Here is a 20462-nt window from a genome sequence, read left to right as displayed (position 1 = left end):
CAGGGTGGACTTTGCCCCTGCATCCCCTTGACATGGAGATATATATGTTCCATCCTTGCTATTTTATATACTAACACCAATATTGCTGTCCCTTGGAGTGAGAGAATGCTCCAAGATTCTGCAGTCCAAATATTAGTAAGTAGTTTTTCCATTCACACTTAAATACTTTCTTCTAGTGGACTACAATTAACTTCCAATAGTCACTCATTTTGCACAAGTTACTCAGAAAATGCAATGTTTATTTGATGACGCTCCACCTCTAGGCCAGTAATCAAGTTGCCCCACTCCTCACCACTGGTTCCTGTGGGGAACATTCACTGGGAGGATAACAGGTACACACAAAGTATTTCCAGATGCAGCTCTCTGCATCAAGTTCAATCAAGCACAATTTCCCTTAAGAGCACATGGGGAACAGAGTAAGTCTGGGGCTGGTTCCTGTCTCCTTCTCCAGATCCCTAATAAGACTATCCACTGGCACAGTTATAGAGTTGAGTCCTCAGCCGGGGTTCCAAGCCAAGCTCTCCAACAGTCTCTCTGTTCAACCAGTGCTTCATGGCCCTGCCCATGTAGCTGACACACACAATCTTTGAGATTTGATTTGCATACACACACACACACACACACACACACACACACACACACACACACACACACACACACACACACACACACCTAGAAAAGGCTGACACAGGTTTACTTTCTATTCCCCATCTTGTCCAGACTATAAGGTAGTTATCCCGGCTACCAGAACCCCTTGCCAGCTACTTTAAGGTCCTTACAAGGATACCCAATACACTGAGTGAAATTAATATTAATACTAATGGTAGCCTGACCAAGAACAAGGCTATTAGGAGTGGCCCACACAGTGTCACCAAATAAATATGTAAATACTCTCAAAACTTAAGTATCTCTACAAAGATCAGCCACAATGAAAGGTTTAAATGTATTTAATAATAAATAATAAAATAACAAAAAAATACTAAATATCAATTCAAGGAGACATCAGAGTTCAAAATCAATGACATATTTAAAATAACATTGCAAAACAGACTCAGACAAATAAAGAAAAACAATATCTAAACTAAGCTTCACTATATTCCTGACTGAATCTAAGAGAATTATAATGTTCCCTACTTACGTAATAGAGCAAGGCAGATGATGTGGTGAATGGTCCATCTTGCTGTCAGACCCAAGACAGAATACAGAATGCCCAGTCTCACTAAGAGACTTCTCAAAATAATATCTAAAATATTACCTCTGGGATAGCTTGCAGAATGCCATCACTTCTAGTCATCTGACTTCTAGTTCCCATGCAAACCCCCATTGCTGGAAGCTGGCAGGATTTAGCACCTACCTGTAATAATGCACACACAGGAGCTTTTGCTTAGATCTGTGGCAGGTGTTGGAAGTCATAAAACAATTGCATACCTCTCCACTTCCAGAGTAGTAATTAGTTCACTCAAAGACAATACAGAAAGCTTCCTACTACAGACTTTGCATCTCTGGCTGCATTGAAACCTGTGAGAGAGCATCTTTATGGCCTAGCCCTAGGTTAACCTCCTGTTTTCCAACTTACTCTGTTAAAACATATACATTTAAACAATTACAATAGTGTATGTACATTTCTATTCTCTCCAATAGGGCACACTGTGGACACATTTCAAACACAAACACTTTACACATATCTTTTCAACACAAACATTTGTATAAATCAGTTTGATATTCACAAATGACATATAATTATTTACAAAATTCCATCTAGCTGTGCTGGCAGTAGCTCCAGTTGTTACAGCTTGCATGGCAGACTATTTTGCAGAAATGACAGTATAGGATCATTGTTTTGCTACCAATTGGCAATCATTTCATGCTGCGTTTATTTAATTATTTAGCTATATACTAATTGAACATAGCTTAAGCACATGGAGTGATAAGGGTGAGACCAATCTTTTAAAGATATGCTCTACTGCACCTTAATGATCATTTCTGGCTCTATAACACATTGCAACAGCTGACATTCCTTTAGTCTCTGTGTCTTTTCCTCAACCCTCACTTTAGAATTGTTCCAAACCCTCAACTGTAAGAAGATAAAAATACCCCCTATGCTTTAATCATCCTCCAAAAATCAGCCAATAATTGAATGGTCTTGATCTTCCAGATTTCAATAACCCTATATAGAGCCTATACACTTACCCAAATATGGCTCAAAGTTAGAGAAGAGACAAAAAGTGAGGAATATGCAAAACTGACTTCTCGGTCTTCTGCAAGTCTAGTGGGCATGAAAGAATGCTGGTCATCTTTTGAGCACTAATCAGCTATCCAGCATCAGAAAGTTACTAGCCATAACGGTGGTGATGATGGAGAGAGATTTCTAGATTGTCTGATCTCATCCTTAATAGGTTTCTGTATTCTTAATTTTTCTGGCATCTCTGAAAATACATTTGGCAGGTGAATTCCATTATGTTTTGATGTAAGCCATTTATATCAAATTCTTCTTATGCCAGACCCAGCTAGATGCAAACACCATACTATATCTCTGGTTGATAGAAAACAACTGTATTGAATGCCTTGGGAAGGATGGTTTCCGCACAAGCAACCAAAACTCATTTGCTCAAATGCCTTGCATGAATTTTATTTATTTTTTAAATTTTATGTATTTATTTGTTTTATTTTGACATTTGTTAACCATCCAACCAGGCAGGTGCCTATGGAGAAAAGCTCTTCAGAGGAAAAACACTATGTACAGAAAAAAAAAAGAAAAACAGAACATTACATACAAAACATTGTAAAAGACAGTAGATATGAGGAATAAGAAGGACATTTATCCTTTGTTGACTAGGTTAGTCCCACTAAGCTAGTAGCCTCTTTTCAGAGGAAACCTGAGATGGTATTTATACTATTAGGGGAAATTTGGCCAGGACATTGGGGAACTTCCCATTATCTTTCCCATAGGTGTTGTGGGGACTTTTACATCCACTTGAGCTACCAGCAACTCAAACAGATGAGGCCCTGGATTAACATCTCATCTGCCTCCTTATGCTGCTGTACAGAGTCAACAATCAGTCTACCTGGTGTGGGAATAAATCCCATAGCCTTCTGCAACAAAGGTGAGTGAAAAGAAGAGCTTGTTGACTGGAAACTTAGTCTGTTTCATCTCTACTTCACTCTTTAGATTCTTGAATCCCCCCTCCAACTTGAGTGATTAGGGTCTCAGATTAGACTTTTAATCCCTTTATTTATTTTTCTTTTTTACTGCATTTGTTTTTTTTTAATCCTTTTTCTACCTGCTCAACCTAGTTTCAATCTGTTTTCTGCAAGAGACAAGCCACGTTAGAATTCATATCAGCAAACTAGGCAAATTAAATGTTGATGGAGTTGAACAGGTCAAAAGATATCAACCCAGTTCTGACTTTTTTTAATTTCAACACCTAAAGTGGAAGGTAAATGCTTAAAGATTTTCACAATCCTAACCCATTATAATGACAGTTTGAATCATATGTCAAGCCCTGAGAGGTTTTAACAAATTTATGCTCTTTGCTTTTAGAACCATTTCAAAAATACATGATCTCATATTCAAAATTTTCTGCATAAACTTACTGTGATGCTGTGAGGTATTGCCAGCTATGCCAGGAGAAGTAGGACAGTGGATGTATAACATAATGTATGCCACCATAGCTAGCTGCAGTTTTGTAACAAATTATATGTCATTTGTATATCAAACTGATGTGTACGGGTACTTGTGTTGAAAATGTATTTGTAAAGCTGCTTGCGTTAAAAATGTACCAACAGTGGGTCCTGCTGGACAGAAAAGAAATACACCTGTATGTCAGACTGTATTGTAATTGTTGAAATGAATATGTTGTAACAAGAGGATACTCAAAGAGAAGTTAATCTCAGTCTGGCTAACTTTGAAAAATAGTCTGAAATTATATTTCCTGGTTTAGGCCATAAAGATTGTATCTTACAGTTCTGATTGCAGCCAGAGACAGCATGTCTGTGAAAACCAGGACTAGGAATCCTACTATATTGTCCTTAGGGATGAACTAATTGCTAACCTGGAAGGGTGAATTTTTTTTGAAATGGTTTTATAGCTTCCAGATGCTATAACACATCTTAACAAAGCTCTATATGTGTGTGTATTATTACACATATGAACTAAATTCTGTTTCAGTTTCTAGTAAAGGTGGTAGTGTGGGAAAAAGAGTCAGATGACCAGATGCATGTGATGTCATTCTGTAATCCCGGACTGAAATGATGTTTTAATACTAGATGAGTCAGAAGTGTCAGGGCAGTATGTTTTTGAAACTTGACAAAGAAGGATCACTCGCTCACTTCATCTTGCCTTAGTCTAGTAAGTAACCAGTGAATAGTAATTTTTTAGATCAGTCAGGAGAATATAGTAAGATTAGTTAAGTACTGTTTTCCTGTCTCTGTGCGAATTTATCCATCTCTGTTATTTTTAATATTTCCTGTGATTGAAACTCTGGTGTTTATTATAAATAGATATTTAGTACTTTTTGTGTTCTTTTATTATTTATTATTAAAAATATTTAAATGTTTCATTGTGGATGGTCTTTTAGAGAATATTTTAACCTTTGAGAGTACTTGTATTTATTTAGTGACACTGTAGCTGCTCCTGAAAGTCTTGCTCCATTGGTCAAACAATACCATTTGTATTAGTATTAATTTTACTTAGTATAATTAGGTACCCTTCAAAGATCCTTGGAGTAGCTGGCTTTGGAGTGTTCTGGTGGCAGTATCTTCCTTATAGTCTGGGCAAAAGAGGCATAGCTGGTAAATATGTCCCAGCCTTTCACGTGTATGTGTGTGTGTGTGTGTGTGTGTGTGTGTGTGTGTGTGTGTGTGTGAAAATCAAATCTCAAAGAGTGTGTGTGTCAGCTACTTGGAGGAGAGACACAGAGCACTGGTTTTACAGAGAGGGTGGAGGATGCCTTGGCTTGGAACACCTAAGTGAGGACTCAACTCTACAACTGTGTCAGTGGGGGGGGTCTTATTTGGGGCTTTGATAGAGAGAGGGGGGAAACCCATCCCCAGGACAGGAGTGTGTTCCCTGTGTGCTCTTAAGGGAAATTGGTTTTGGTGCAGAGAGCTGCATCTGGAAATACTGTGTGTATCTATTTCTGTTCCAAGTGAACATTCCTCACCAGTGTCCATGGTGAGGATTAAGACTCCTTGATTACTAGCCCACAGCAGGGACATTACACTTACCACGTCATAGAACTCTACAAATGGCATTATAGTTTGAGAAAACTGTGCGGAATAGTTCATTTAAAAATAAAACCAAAAGTTCAGTTGTCATTTTGTTAAAGGTACAGTTAATTGGGACATTTATTGGCCTCACTTCAATATTTTTTCTTACAGCTTTGATAATCACTGTCAGTTGTGTTTTTTTTTTATCTCTTACTTATATTTATTTTCTTCTGAGATGAAGAATCCAGACATTTTTACAATATATATTTTACAGTTTTATTTATGATTAGGGAAATGTACAATTATCTCATTTTTATTGTTGTCACTGTTATTTCATCAATATTCTACCTTCTTTGTTGTAACTACCCGCTCTGTGGTGAATAACTTAAATAGTATAGATGACTAGAAGTGTTTCTGAAAATACAACAAATATATGCTTTTTCACTGTTGTGGGAACACATAATTTTCTGCACTTTTTAAGTACATTTGGGTGGTCCTGTTTAAAAAGAAACATAATGATTAGTGTATTGCTGTTCACTTATTGTTAAATATTTGCATTGTTACATACTAAATGCATGACTACTCTGTTATTTATTTTTTATTAGCTGTCACCATTCTGATCCTACTACAATCCTTCTGAAATGGCAACAGACACCATTCAGTCATTAAATTCAGATTACCGAATGCTTCATGCTGCGGAGCATGGGAAGCTACATAAAGGTAAAACTGAAAACAGTCACGTCTAGCACTTCTGCAATTAATTAAATAACACTGTTGCTGTCCTGCTAATCAGGAATAACCTCTGCTGACACTAAATACATGCACAGTGCATATCTGGCTTTAAGTTTGGTTTTGGTTTACTTATCTGGTTTTCCCTAAATGGTTATTTCAATTAATTACTGAAACCAGTTTTAGTTTGTAATATTTTTGTAAGTTCCACTGGTGACTGGTCTCTTTGTGGAGGTAGCGTCCCCTATTTTGATCGTTTGCATCCTATCTGTGAGCCAGTTGTCAATCCAGCAGGTGATAAAGGGGTGTATTCCCTTTTTATATGGGTCCACTATGGAATTTCAAAATTTCACAATCCTGACATTCTAAATACTGACACTCAGAGCATCAAAATTGTGAAATCTCAAAATAACAAAAAAAAAAAAAAAAAATTCACGAATACATCAAAAAAGACATTTTTTCAGGGGGGCAGGACTCCCTGCACCCCCACACTCCCTGCAACTTAAATATATTAACTCCGAGATCACACTACAGTGAAGAGAATGGTAATGTTCCCGTTCCGCACTGTGTGGCGATCTCCACTTACAGGTTTCAAGATTTCTCAATTCTGTCTGAGTGTCAGTATTTAGACCGTCGAGATTGTGAAATTTCAAAATTCCAAAGTGGACCCTTTTATTTAGCTTTATACTATTCCTGAGCTGGAGACTGTGCTAGAATCATTGGTCAGGTCGTGGTATATGGTGTATACCCTTTTATCTTCATCCATTGCTTTAATGATCTTTTCAAAAAAGTCTACCAGGTTGAGTAAGCATAACCTGCCCTTGAATCCAAACTGAGATCAATCGAGTATTTGATGGTTACCTATGCTCTTATTGATTAATTTCATGATAAGTCTTAACGTGTCTTTACATATGAGGCTGGTCAAACGTATCAGTCTGTAATTGCCTGGATCTGTGGAAGCTCCTTCCTTATGCAGGGGACTGAAAGTAACTGTACTCCTTTCCCTTGGTACAAAACCTCTGTGCAGGCTAAGGTTGAACAGTGTTGCTAGGGGTGTGGCTAAATCATGCTTCATGCTCTTTAGGACGCATCTGGGTATATGTTAAGATTGATTAATATAGTATTTTTAGTTTTGATAGGCCTTTTAGGTCTTGAGTGATAGCTGAAGGTGAGTCAATTTCAGATATATTTTATTGGACAATCACAGGGGAGACAGGAGTAAATTTCGAGATGAATTTATTGGTCAGTAGGTTCACTATATCATCAGCCTTAGTGTATGGCTATATCATTCTGGGAATTCCTCTTCTTTTGGTCAAAATTCTACAGGGTACAGCTGCCTCTATGAAGCTGTTTACATGCTGGTATAGTTTTATTTTATTATTTTACATTTGTTGACCAAGCTAGTCCAACTGGATATATGTCCATTTTCAGTGGTGGCCCGGGGAGAAAAGCTCCACATACAGATGAATATGTACAAAGACATTGGTAAAATTACAAAGATTTGACAGACATTTCATTTCATTGGATTTAGGTCATTAACAAGAAAGATACCTAGTGCACAGCAGCTATGGATATCCATACAAAATATGTGCATTGACACTATTAAACTGTAAAGTCACACAAAAAGCCACACAAGAGTCCTAGTATATAACAGCTAAAGATATTCATACAAAATATGTACAAGGACACTATTCAACTGTAGAATAACATACACATAATTGTCAGTAGAAAAGAAACAAGCTTATACAGGTAAGAAGATTAGTGTCGATGGACAGGTTAACTTCTTAGTCTGGGGTAACAGAGGGGCATAACCAGTGTGATTTAAGGTAGATTTTTAGTTTGCTTTTGAATAGGTTAGCTGAGGATAGGGAGGTTAGGTGAATAGGGAGGGTGTTCCAGATTTTACCCATGGTATTAGAGAACAATGAGTCACCGGCCAAATTATTGGTTTTAGCTATTTGTACCAGTAGTTTGTTTGATGAGCGAAGGGTTTTGAGATTATTATAGGGAGTGATTAGGTTAGTGAGTATTGGTGTATTTGTAGGTTAATACAGGATCTTATGGGCTACTATTAGTTGGTTCAATAGTATAAGATTTGGCAATTCTAACCAGCCTAGTTGATTGAGATTGCTACAATGATGGGTTCTATAGGTTGACCCAGTTGCAAACCTGGCAATATTGTTATAGGAGGTAGTCAGCTTGTTCAGATTGCTTTTACATTGTTTGGTATAGATAGGAGAGGCATATAGTAGGGTTGAGATAAGGTGGGTATGGTCGATAGTGGTCCTGGCTAGTGGAGTCAGAAAGGGTTTGATTCTGTAGAGGGTACCTAATTTTTTGTTCACGGTTTTTATTGTGTTATTAATATGAGGCTCAAAGGTGAGGCATAGTGCAGTAGTGTACATTTCTGCATATTCAGTGAGGTTAACTGGGTTTGGTGGGGAGGGCTAACTAATACTTCAAAGGTTAAATTTAAAGAAAAATAGCTTCTCAGGCAAAGGACAACCACAAAGCTGTCTACAGTTATGTCCGTAACCTCAGAGGAAATACACAACAATGCGCAGCACTTATTGTAAATGGCATTACCCACACTGACCTGGAGGACATTGTCAACCTTTTGGCTTTCAGGTTCAGCTCAGATTTCTCTCACCCAACTCTCCCCTGATATTCCAAAGTAAATGCTACATAGCACAGTCCTCCCAACCATATACTAGGGAAAAGGTCATCAATGCACTTTCCAAGGCTAAAAACACTGTATCAGTGGGCCCCGATAACATCCCAGGATGTTTAATAAATAGCATGAAACATGACCTCTCTGGTTCACTTGAATCACTTTTCAACTGTAGTCTTCAATCAGGTTTTGTGCCAAGGAATGGAAGATGGCTATATTCATTCCCCTACACAAACATGGTCCAACCACAGATCTGGGTAACTACAGGCCCATAAGTCTTACCAGCCTCATATGTAAGGCCTTGCAAAGAATCATCGAAGACATGATAAATGAGGACATAGGTAATCTGCAAATGCTGGACCCATCACAGTTCAGCTTTGTTAAAGGAAGGTCATGCCTATTAAATCTGGCGGAATGTTTTGAGAAGATCATCAAGTCACTGGATGAAAGTAAGACTGTGCACACAGCTTACTTCGACCTGGCCAAGGCCTTTGATACAATACCCCACACAAGCATTATAGACAAGCTCACTAATTTAGGTATAAAGCCTTTTATCACCTGCTGGATATCCAACTGGCTCACTGATAGGACCCAGGAGGTTAAAATAGATGAGGCCACTTACCCCAAGAGTCCAGTCACTAGTGGAGACCCCAGGGCTTGGTACTGGGCCCTCTCCTTTTTGGTATCTATTTCTCTGAAATGGAAACAAATGCTGAAGGTTTCTGACTATGTTTGCAGATGATTACAAGCTGGGGCTTATCATTGACTCCCCTGCAGGCACTAGCATTCTTCAGGAAGGTCTATCTCTGACTAACAAATGATGCCAAAGCCATGGTCTTAAACTCAATGCTAAGGAATGCATAATTGTACCCTTTGGGAAGTCAACCACCCTGGCTAGTCTGTTAATAATACATCCTAAAAATCGACCTCGTAGTCAGGGATCTGGGTACGCAGGTAGAAAGTAGCCTTACCTTCGATCACCATGTAGCCACAGTGATGAGGAAATACTTTTAGGTTGCATACCTTCTAAGTAAGGGCATGGTATCTAGGTCCAAAGAGGTCATTACCCACTGTACTCCATCCTTATGAGACTAATCATAGAGTACAATGCTCCCTTTGGTTTGTACCTGACCAGACATATGCAGCAACTACAGTGACCTCAGAGGTTCCTTACAAAAAGAATACAAGGCATAACAAACCTGCCTCATGCAGAGCCCCTTAAAGCCCTTTCCCTCTATTTAATCTCCTATAGACTGCTGAGAGGTGACATCTGAAAACCCCATACTTATGAATCTCCTACATATTTGTAAGTTAAAGAGTAGAAGAAGTACAAGGTCTAGGGACTTGAATTTTGGTCTGAGAGTTATAGAGAACATGTTGGAGAGACAGATATGTGTCCCAGAGACTGCCCTTCCTATGGAACAGGCTTCCCATCCATGGGAAGCTGAGTTTGCCTGCTACCCAGTTTAAGTACAACCTAGACCAGTGGATGGGGAATAGGAAATTTACACTGGGCATGGCAACCATGTCCAGTATGGACAAAGGTAGCTAATAAATGTCTGGCCCTCAGTGCCCTATTTGAATACAGGAAATCATTATTCTTTCAGGAAAACTTGGCTAGCCTTAGAAAGGCCCCTGGGTCATTAGCCTAGTAACATTCTATGAATCTATGAATCTATTTGAAGCTTGCTTATATAACACTTAGGAGTAGGTAGTTTGTCTTAGAGAAATTTCTAAAGGTACATCAGATGGAAGGGGTCTCGGGTTTAGTTTAATGTGAAGGTGACTACTTTATAATAAGACCTAACAAGTGATGAAATACACAGGGGATGGTGCAAGATGTTCCCATATTATTAAAGACAATATCCAAGATGTTATTTACCCCTAGTGGGTACTCTGACTAATTGTTCCAGGGCATTTATATTGACAAAGACCAGGAATCTCTGTGCTTGTGCATTAGTGGTGGTGTAGGTTTCCCAGTCTAAAGATAGGAAAATGGCACTGGATTTAATACTGAGGGATTCCAGTTCCTGTACATAGTTGTTATGGTTTTCATGGGTCATAGAAGTAGTTCTATAGATAGCTAATATATGTTAAGGGACTTTTCTGATTGTTAATTGGACACTAAGAAGTTCTAGTGTCTCATGCTGCTTTACCCGCCTTGATGTGAGTCTCTTCTGGATGAAGACTGAGATACCACCTCCTTTTTTCTCCTCTTGTGAAATAGCTGGCCTAAACATGGAAAAGATGTTATAACCCAGCACAGCTGGAGGGCTCAGTGTCACTTTAAATCATGTATCGGTGATTACACAGACATCTACATCCTCCAGGAGTGTAGTTTCTTGTTTAGGCTCCTAGCATTGATCAGTAACACCTTCATATTTTCCTTTGCTTACTTTGTTATGTTGGTAGGTTTATCAGGTTGCCATTGCCTAAAGAAGGCACTATGGGGGTGGACAATGTCTTTGCAATAACTGAAACTCTGGAAGGGACAGATGCAGGCCATCCCTAACAAAGTAGCATGGTCTTTCAATCATATCCTCCCAGGCTGACAAATATTGGACCCCCCTTTGAATGACACCAAAACTATGCCAATTGTTGAAGTCATGCATTTTTTGCTCATATTGCAGCATCATGCTTGGAGAAGATGGACCTCTACTCAATGCTATGCTCATACCTCTCTGGGACACAGTCTGAGAGCTCCAGCATGTCTCTCTTCATAAAGTCCAGAAAGATACATCTCAAGTCATTGACACTCACATGTACTATGACAGAATCATACTGGTACTTGTTCAAGGACTTAAGTGTGTGTGTGTGATCTGATGGATCCTGGAACCAGACAAGCAACTACCCTTCATTCTTTCATTGCTAAGCTTGGTAAGAGGTACATCTGTATGTCTTACAACAGAGTCACCTATAACGTGAATGTTTGGTTGGCTAGATACCTGTCTTATGGAGTCAACATCTTTAGAACTCCATGTGCTATGTGAGGAGAAAGGCTTAACTTGCTGAGTGTGCTTTGTGCCTGCATTGCATTTTGTAGGTCTTTGAGGTTTAGGCAAGTTAATCTTCAGAACTTCAGCAGATGATGGATTATGTGTATTGTGATGGCATTAGTGTGGCATTGTGTGGGGGTGCAATGCTGGCAATTTTGGTGTCTGAGTTTACTGTATATGACATTTATGTCTCCAAGGATATTATATATGTGTATTCCACACATTCTGTGTTATACTGTTTGGATAATACCACGAGAAAATGCTTACACCATCTCAAAATAATTTCAATTAAGCTGTCTACAGAAGTCGTGGGAATGTGCTGATCCATGGTTTTGATAGGAATGGCTGAGGAGAGCAGGGGTGACTATAACTGCTTTTGTTTAGGATATTGTTTAAGAAGATTTACTATTAAGGTGTGTGGAAATGCCTAGTTATCTGATCAGAAGTGTATTACAGCTATAGGTCTATTTATTTGTGCTTGGCATGTGTTATTTGAGTCTCAGACCTGGATTTCTAAGGTTGTATAGATTTTGCAGGTCTCCTATAGGGGAAAAAAGCTCTTGAGCAGAAAACACACTTTAGAATGAGTCCAACAGCAGCAGCAGTGAACTAAGTGCAACTCTGTGCAGCTTTTTCTTTCTTTTTTTGATGAAAAGCTCATTTCTCACAGTTCAGGGCTTTCCATGCTTCTCAGAGTGTTAAATAAAGGACTTGGGTGGGTGCATCTTTGTGCAAGTTATAACAGATGAACTAGTGATCCAGTCAAATGAAACCAGTAATGGACCTCTGTGATTTCAGTACCTGTTGCAAATCACAGTCCACTAAGTCATATGATTCTGAGCTTTAGATCAATGACTCCAGGAAGCTTGGAATTTCAGAAACTTTAGCTTTTACAGTAGGGCAGGGACAAACTGTAATCAGTGTGCAAACAATAGGGATCACCAGGGAGAGCTGTACTTAATATATCAGTTGGGGGGAGGGGGGGCTGGGAAGACTGTAGCAATGTAGAAGACACACGAATATGGGTAAACCAATGGCAAATCTATCCACAGTAGCAAATGTAAAAGGCACTGGAATGCAATTTTAAGCAGGCAAATGGTAAACAGAATGTAAGACTGTAGCAGCAAAGCTGGAATGTAAACAGCTGTAGAAACATGGAAGCACAAATCCTGCAGCAAACATTACAATACTGCCACTATTGCAATTCAAACTACAGTCCAAGGCACCAGCCCAGGCAGAGATTTATCAAAAACACTGCTTATGGAAAAATGCAGTAATAAATGATTAAATGAAGTGCAGATCCTGCAGTAGTTCATAATTCCACCACAGTTGTGAATGAAACTACAAGACTAAAGACCTAGGCTGTTAACTTTTACAAGTAATTTTATTATGGAAATTGAAGTTTGGTATAATGTATAAATGATGGCTAGTTCTTGAGGTAATTTACAGTTTTCCCACTACTGCAAATGAAGTTATAAAGCTAAGGTCCTAAAAAGTTACTTTTGATACAAAATGAGACAAGTGGCTGAATTTGCATAAATGTATCAAAATGAGGGTGATTGTAAGTACAGCTTAAATATGTAATAAGCATGAGATAATCATGAAATGACGGCTATCCCAAGCTTTAACAGACTAAAGGAAGGGCCTTCCCAGTTTGATCTGCCAATACCCAATGAGATGAGCTGAGGAGACAAAACTGGAAGGAACTGCAAAAGCCTTTATGCAGGAGATGAGAGTAGGAGGAACTTCCAAGTCCTAATATAACTCATTGCAGCCGAGTGACATCTCCAGGTGCATCTGCAGTTAATTCTTACTGACGCTTTTAGGCATCAAATATTGCTTGGTCATATTTCCATCAGTAATTCCAAAACCATGCAATGTACAAGGTTTTAAAATATTTTATCTTAAAGCTTATATAATGGCAAGCTCAACTGGTAATATTTGACCTCTGTCTAGTGCAGGTAAATAGATATTAACTGTTGTTTTTATGATATTAATTTATATAGATATAATGTTCACATTTTTCTACATATCTCAACAGCAAGTAACACAGACAGAACTCCATAACCTTATAGGAAAGCTCTCATTTAAATGAATAAAACATTGCTAACAGTATGTGTGTAACTTGAGTGGTTGCTGAGATATTATAAGTTTTTACAAAATATTGCAAATGTTATAGTTACTGTGTTTACTGTGACTTATAAAATTTGATTTAATGCCTAGAACCTAACAAATACTACTACTAAAAAATAGTTTGTGCTGAATAATTTGCCATTTATACATCTTTCATAACCCATGTGGTTGCAGAAATATGAACATTTGCTTGAAATGTGAGGGCATAATTTGATTCTGTCAAAAGGCTTTGCCCATTGGAAGTTACAGTGCAAATCTTCTGAGCTCCATTGGAGTGAATGAGATACAGTAGAGATGGGCAGTTCACTAGCCTCCAAGTTTAAAAGCATAACAGTGTTTATTTGGGTGGAAAAAATGATTTAAATGGTAAGATAAGTGCAGTAGTTAAAATGCACTTCTCTGGATACAAAATGGAATTCTGCTTTGTTTGGTTTTAGCTTGAGGAGAGTTTTTCAGTTTACAAGAGTCTTAAAGACAAAGATAGCTGACAGCTCATGTAATATAGAAATATCATGAGAACAGAAATAGCTTAAAGCTCTAGGCACTCTAGCCAATAGTGTTTATCTTCATATAACTGCAGAAGTCTCCCACTGCCACTTGATTTAATTACCACAAGCACTAGATACAACTCACACTGCTAGCCAAAGCTGGCTTTTGTTTTAAGTTTGAAAAGTGATTGACGTACAGTAATTAGATGAAAAATGCAGACTTAACCGCTCAAAAAATTGCAATCTGTAAAATCCAAATCAGTTGCGGAAAAATGAGACATCCCATTCAAAACTGATTAAAATACCCCACCTAAGTGTTATGTTTAATCATAGCCTCACCTCAGACTTCGTGCCCACTGAGTAGCGCACAGCTACAGTTATCACGCTCCATAAGGGAGGATCCGCCTTGGATCCTGGGAACTACCGTCCCATCAGTCTGACAAGCCTGATTTGCAAGGGCATGGAACGCATTATCATGGAACTTATAAACAAAAGCATTGGCAACCTTCAGACACTGGACCCCACTCAGTTTGGGTTTGTGAAGGGCCGATCTTGTCTCCTGAATCTGATTGACTTCTTTGAATCGGTCTCCAGAGCTGTGGATGAGGGTAAGGCGGTCCACACAGCCTATCTGGACCTCGCCAAGGCCTTCGACACCATCCCCCACTCTGGAATCATAGATAAACTTACTAAGCTGGGCATAAATCCCTACGTCACTTGATGGGTTGCCAACTGGCTTACTGACAGAACCCAGACTGTTAAAGTAGCCGAATCCAAATCCAGCTCCAGACAAGTGACAAGTGGAGTACCTCAGGATTCAGTCCTGGGACCACTCTTGTTTGGCATCTACTTCTCTGAAATACAGGCCAACACTAAGAGATTCTGGCTAACAAAGTTTGCAGATGACTGCAAACTGGGAGCTATTATTGAATCCCCAAATGATGTGGATATTCTACAAAAGGGCCTTACAGAAACAGATGCCTGGTGCCAGAGTCATGGGCTCAGAAATGTATAGTTATCCCCTTTGGAAAAAAACATGTACCCATGAACTGCCACATAGGTGGCAGGACACTAAACATCGAAAGTGTGATGAGAGACTTAGGGACACAAGTGGACAGTGGTCTCACTTTTGATAACCACATCACCACAACAATCAGGAAATCCTTCTACATGGCACACATCATCACTGAGGGCTTTTCATCCAGAAAAAAGGAGGTCATTGTCCCACTATACTCATCCCTCATTAGACCCATTATAGAGTATAATGCCTCATTTGGTATGTACCTCACAAGACATCTGCAACAGCTGGAAAGGCCACAGAAATACCTCACTAAAAGAATCACAGGCCTAAGCAGATGCCATATGCTGACCATCTAAAAAAACTCCAGCTATACTCTGTGGCATATCGTCTACTCAGAGGTGATCTCTGCTTAACATACAAGGCCATGTCAAACCCTGAGCTGTTGGACATGCTCCACTTAAAGAAATCCCAATCCCTCAGAGCCACACGCTTCAGGGATCTAAACCTTATCATCACAATGAACAAAACATGCTGGAGGGATAGGTTCCTGACCCAGAGACTCCCCATACTCTGGAATAGACTGCCCATACATGTCAAGCAGAGCGCCTCATTGGCCCTCTTCAAAAGGAACCTTGATGATTGAATGGGAGATAGGAAATTCACCCCGGGGATCATGTCAGTCACCCTGCTAGAAAGGGGCTCAGAGAAGTAAATATTGTGGGAAAAAATTTCCAGGGAATTGTTATGGCTAGGCTTGCATAGGCCTTAGGGCCGATAGCCTAGTACCAACCTATGAACCTATGAACCTATACCTTGGCACAACACAAAAACAACTTGAAGACGGAAGCACTGCAGACTATACAATGACTATAATTAATAGCAAACCTGGAAAAAGGCACAAACGGAGCTCAGCAAATGGAATTATTGTGCTGCTATGAGTTCGTTTGCTGTGCTGTGCTGCTGTGATTTCGTTTGCTGTGGATTTATTTGTGCTTGTGTCCATTAAAGACGTTATCCATTTGCTGAGCTTCATTTGTGCCTTATTCCAGGTTTACTAGTTTTAATTGTGGGCACTCAGACCACTGTTTTTGGACTATAATTAATAGCTTTAACTTTAGACTTAGAACAAACACAAAACAGAAACCATACAAAACTAATTTAAATGATAAGTGCAAAGTGAGTAGTTAAATGGACTTATCTAGATACAAAATGGAGGCCAAATGCTTTGTTTGGGACAAGTTTGAAGAGAGATTTTCTGTTTTCAAGAGGTTAAAGACAATGATAGCCAACTGTTTGTGTAATATAAAATACTAGGAGGTGCTAGCCAATAGTGATTATCTTTCCAGAACTGTAGAAATCTCCCACTGACACTGCACTTAATTACCACAAGCTGTAGATACAACTCACACAGCTAGCCAAAGCTAACTTTTTGTTTTTAGCTTGAAAAGTGACTAACGTACAGTAGTTACAGGATCAGAAAAAATGGAAACTGTAAAATCCAAATTAATTGTAGAAAAATGTGAGAGCCCATTCAAAGTGATTTAAATACCTAGGCATATCACAAAAACAATTTCAATAAACACTGCAAGGTATAGAATGCCTTTAATTAGTAGCTTTAACTTCAGATTCAGAACAAAGACAAAATAGGAACCATGCAAAACTGATTTAAGTGATAAGATAGTGCAGCAGTTAAAATGTACTTTCGTGGATGACAAATGGAGTCCAAATGGAGTCCAAATGTTTTACTTGGTTCTAGTGTGAGTCTTAAAGACAAAGATGGCTGCCTGCTTGTGTAATATAAAATAGAAGGAGGTTGGAATGGTTTAAAGCTCTAGCATATAGTTCTTGTCTTCCCAGTACTGCTGAAATTTCCCATTGCCACTGGGTTCAATTACCAGAAGCTCTAGATAGCTCACATAGGTGGTGAAAGCTGGCTTTTGCTTTTATTTGTTAACTCAGTAAACTTACTAAAGGCAATTACCCCTCTTTTAAGGGTGACTCAACAGAACTCCCTGGTTAGTCAGCACCATGCAGTAACAAAGACAAACTGTGGGAATCAAACCTAGAACTACTCATTAGTGGCACATTGAAAAACTTTAGGGTCATGTGTCAGCCATCATCCGTATGGTTCATAATGTTGGGCTACACATGAGGAATTTTTTCAGCATTATCTCTGGAATTCTTGAGAAAAGCAGTCAGAACCAATGGGTTTTTGTCTATCCTGAATCCCAGTCTTGGGAGAGGAATGGCAATACATTGGTAGTTGGACAAGGTGATATCAGACCCTGGAAATCTTTCATACTGTCCCAAATGTTAGATTTCCAGCTGTAAAATGTCTTTGACTTTGGCTGGGAATCTTATTTGGGGAATGTATCCCTTTCAGGTGAAGCTGCACTTTAACATGAAAGGAATATCATCAGTCTTTCCCATCCTCAAAGACACTCAAAACATTTTGTCCACAGGAGTTCTTGAACCAGATACAGATAGGTCTTGCAAATTCAGGAAATGGTCTTGTTCATAGGTTCATAGGTAAGTACTAGGCTATCTGCCCGAGGGCATCTATAAGCCTAGCCAGAATGTGTTGGCATTTGCTGCCCCCTTAGATTAGTTCCCTGTGCCTCAGTCCAGCAGAGCCATTAGTTCCCCATGCCTCTGTCCAGCAGGGCTCATCGGTCCCTGGTGAATCCAGCTTAATCTCTGAATTCATCTCACTCTAGGTCTATAATAGTTAGATTTCTTTCGTCACAAGACAAGGACTTAGTACTGAAATCAGCTCGGACTAATTCCCTTATCAAGATGGGTGAAAAAGTTATTCATTTTGACAATGACTACACCTCTACAGTCATATCCAAAAGAAATGAGTGTGTTCCTCTAATTAAGTCCTTGAAAAAAGCCAATATTAAAGCTCAAATTCTTTTTCCTGCAAAAATAAAAATCACCTTGCCAGAAGGAGTGAAGATCTTTTATTCCCTACAAGAAGCAGTAGAATTTATCCAAAAGAAGAAAATACTGTCGGGCATAGAAGAAATGGAATGGTCATCCCAGAGTTTGAAGAGGCAGGCAACAAAAAAATGGATGGTCTGTGAAGGAAGGAGCAAAGAAAACTAAGAAGCTAAAGGACAAATGAATAAATTCCTTCTAATTTTAAATGCTTTGTTTTACGAATCATAATATATTTGATTCTGGAAAATCTCTATACTGTTAGGTAATGTGAATCATCTTTATTATTAACTTTCTCTTTTCCTTTCTATAGCTACCTCTTCTAATTACATATAGTACTAAGTATTTAAATAACATTCTCTCTCTCTCTCTCTTCTTTCTTCCTATTCCTTTTTGTTAATAATGTTACTTTTTTCTTTTTTCCCCATTATAAGTACTTTACCTACTTTTCCCTTTTAAATAACTACAAAAGATATATGTCTTCTAATTCTTCAGTAATAGTATAATTTGACTTAATACCAAAGTGCATTTTTTCTAGCGGGTCAGTGGTGAGGTAACAATATGTTTCTGATTAATGTTTCTAACTAGATGTTTTAGACTCTTTGTTTAGACACATATAAACATTAATACAGTACATTAATGGTGTTCTATAGAGGGCTAAATATAATATATATATAATATATTAGGTTATTTTTTCCCTCTGGTCTGGTTAATTAGGGGGTAAATGATTGAAATGTTATAAAATGATTTCTGATTTGAGGCAGCTGTTGTTACTTTTAAATAGCTGTTTTTATATGAAAGGGATAATTTTTTCATGATGTTGATGTTTTGTGAGGAAACTGGTCATCTGTGTGACTGTTGATTCATGGCATGCACTAACAAGGCAGCTTAAGTGGTTTTTTTGTTTTTTTCTTTGCTTTCTGTAAACTCTAAAAGCTTCAAGATTCGATTTCCCGCCGAAAATGCTTTTTTCCTCACTAGAGAACATCTGCTGTGCATGAGTCTATTTAGATACTTTTTAACAAGTTTATGATGTTGCAGCTTGAGAAAACAACAGTGATAACATAACATCAGTTAACCTTTTGAACTTGTTAAATGGCTGTATTTAGAATTCTTTTCTCTTGAAATTCTGTTATCCTTCACTTATATACTTTAAATGGTAAATAATTAGTTCTGATAAAAGTGTTTAACTCCTTTGAAAATACCTATGTTCTTTTATAGATGCATACATTCTGCAGAGTCAATGTCACTTTTAGTAACTAAATGACATCAAATTTATTTTTATTTATTTATTTCCAGTTTGATAACCAGGGAGGTCCACTGGGCTCAAAGAGCCTGTTTTCAGTGGAGGCCCGGGGAGAAAAGCTCCAAAATACAAAGATACAAAAAATAAAATACAATAAAATATGATAAAAAGTACAATAAAATGCAATTATGAATAATCCTGGTATTATATAATGTTTTAAACAAAGTTGTAAGATGAATAAAGTGAGATGTAGCAAAAAGAATTAGTGTAATAAGTGGAATATAGGAGACTTGAGGATAGTTTATACAGAACATGCTTGGTAACAAAGATGGGTGGTGTGAAGTAAGAAGAGTAGTAGGAATAAATACCGAGAGTGGAGGAAGGAGAGAGAGAGGCAGCTGAGTAGTGAAACAAGAGGCAAATGTATATTAGAAAGAAGAACATATGTGAGAAGAAAAGCAATAGGGGGTAATACAAGGAGATGGAGGGTAAAGATAGTAGAAGAGTATTAGACACAATTTGTAGAATGTTAGAGACATTAGTTAGACAGTGTTATATAGGTTTAGATGGAAGAAGTATATAGGGGGAGAGAGGTACAGAAAGAAGGGTATGTGCAGGATTTACACTATATACATTAAAGGTGTATAAGTTATGTAAGAAGCATCAAGGGGAGGCTGTTTGGTAATATAGCAAGGTGAAGAAGTATTTAATGAAGAACAGGTCGAAAATGAGTTTAATAGGATTAGGGGGGCAGAGAGCAATTACATTTCCAATTTTGGGAGAGATGAGAATGGAGCTGGGATTTAAAGAGTTCAAGGTTATTGGTGATTCTTAGTGAGGGGGGAAGAGAGTTCCATTTTTTTGCTAGGGAATAGGATAGCAGACACTGGCCAGCAGGGCGTTTTGGTTTGTGAATAGCAAGTTGATTTTGTTGTGCAGATCTTACGGGTCTGTTGGGAGTATAAGAAGGAAGGATGTATGTTAGAGCAGGGCATGCAGTAGGTTTAAAGATTATTTTGTGGGCTGTAGT

At 38.4% G+C, this 20462-nt stretch overlaps 1 protein-coding gene across 1 annotated transcript in view; it reads left to right on the top strand.

Annotated features, from left to right (window-relative positions):
- Positions 1 to 20462, top strand: part of STPG1 (sperm tail PG-rich repeat containing 1) — a 651489-nt gene that overhangs the window by 145297 nt on the left and 485730 nt on the right. The window contains exon 2 of the mRNA XM_044083179.1: positions 5814 to 5928. Coding sequence (XP_043939114.1) covers positions 5850 to 5928 — 79 coding nt within the window. The 5' untranslated portion in view covers positions 5814 to 5849. The remainder of the gene's footprint in view (positions 1 to 5813; positions 5929 to 20462) is intronic.

This window comes from Protopterus annectens, chromosome 1.part1, assembly GCF_019279795.1.
Source record: "Protopterus annectens isolate FY-2018-M chromosome 1.part1, PAN1.0, whole genome shotgun sequence".
NCBI lineage: Eukaryota > Metazoa > Chordata > Ceratodontiformes > Protopteridae > Protopterus > Protopterus annectens.
The sequence above is the reverse complement of the archived record's forward strand: the minus strand, read 5'-3'. Positions and strand labels throughout refer to the sequence as shown.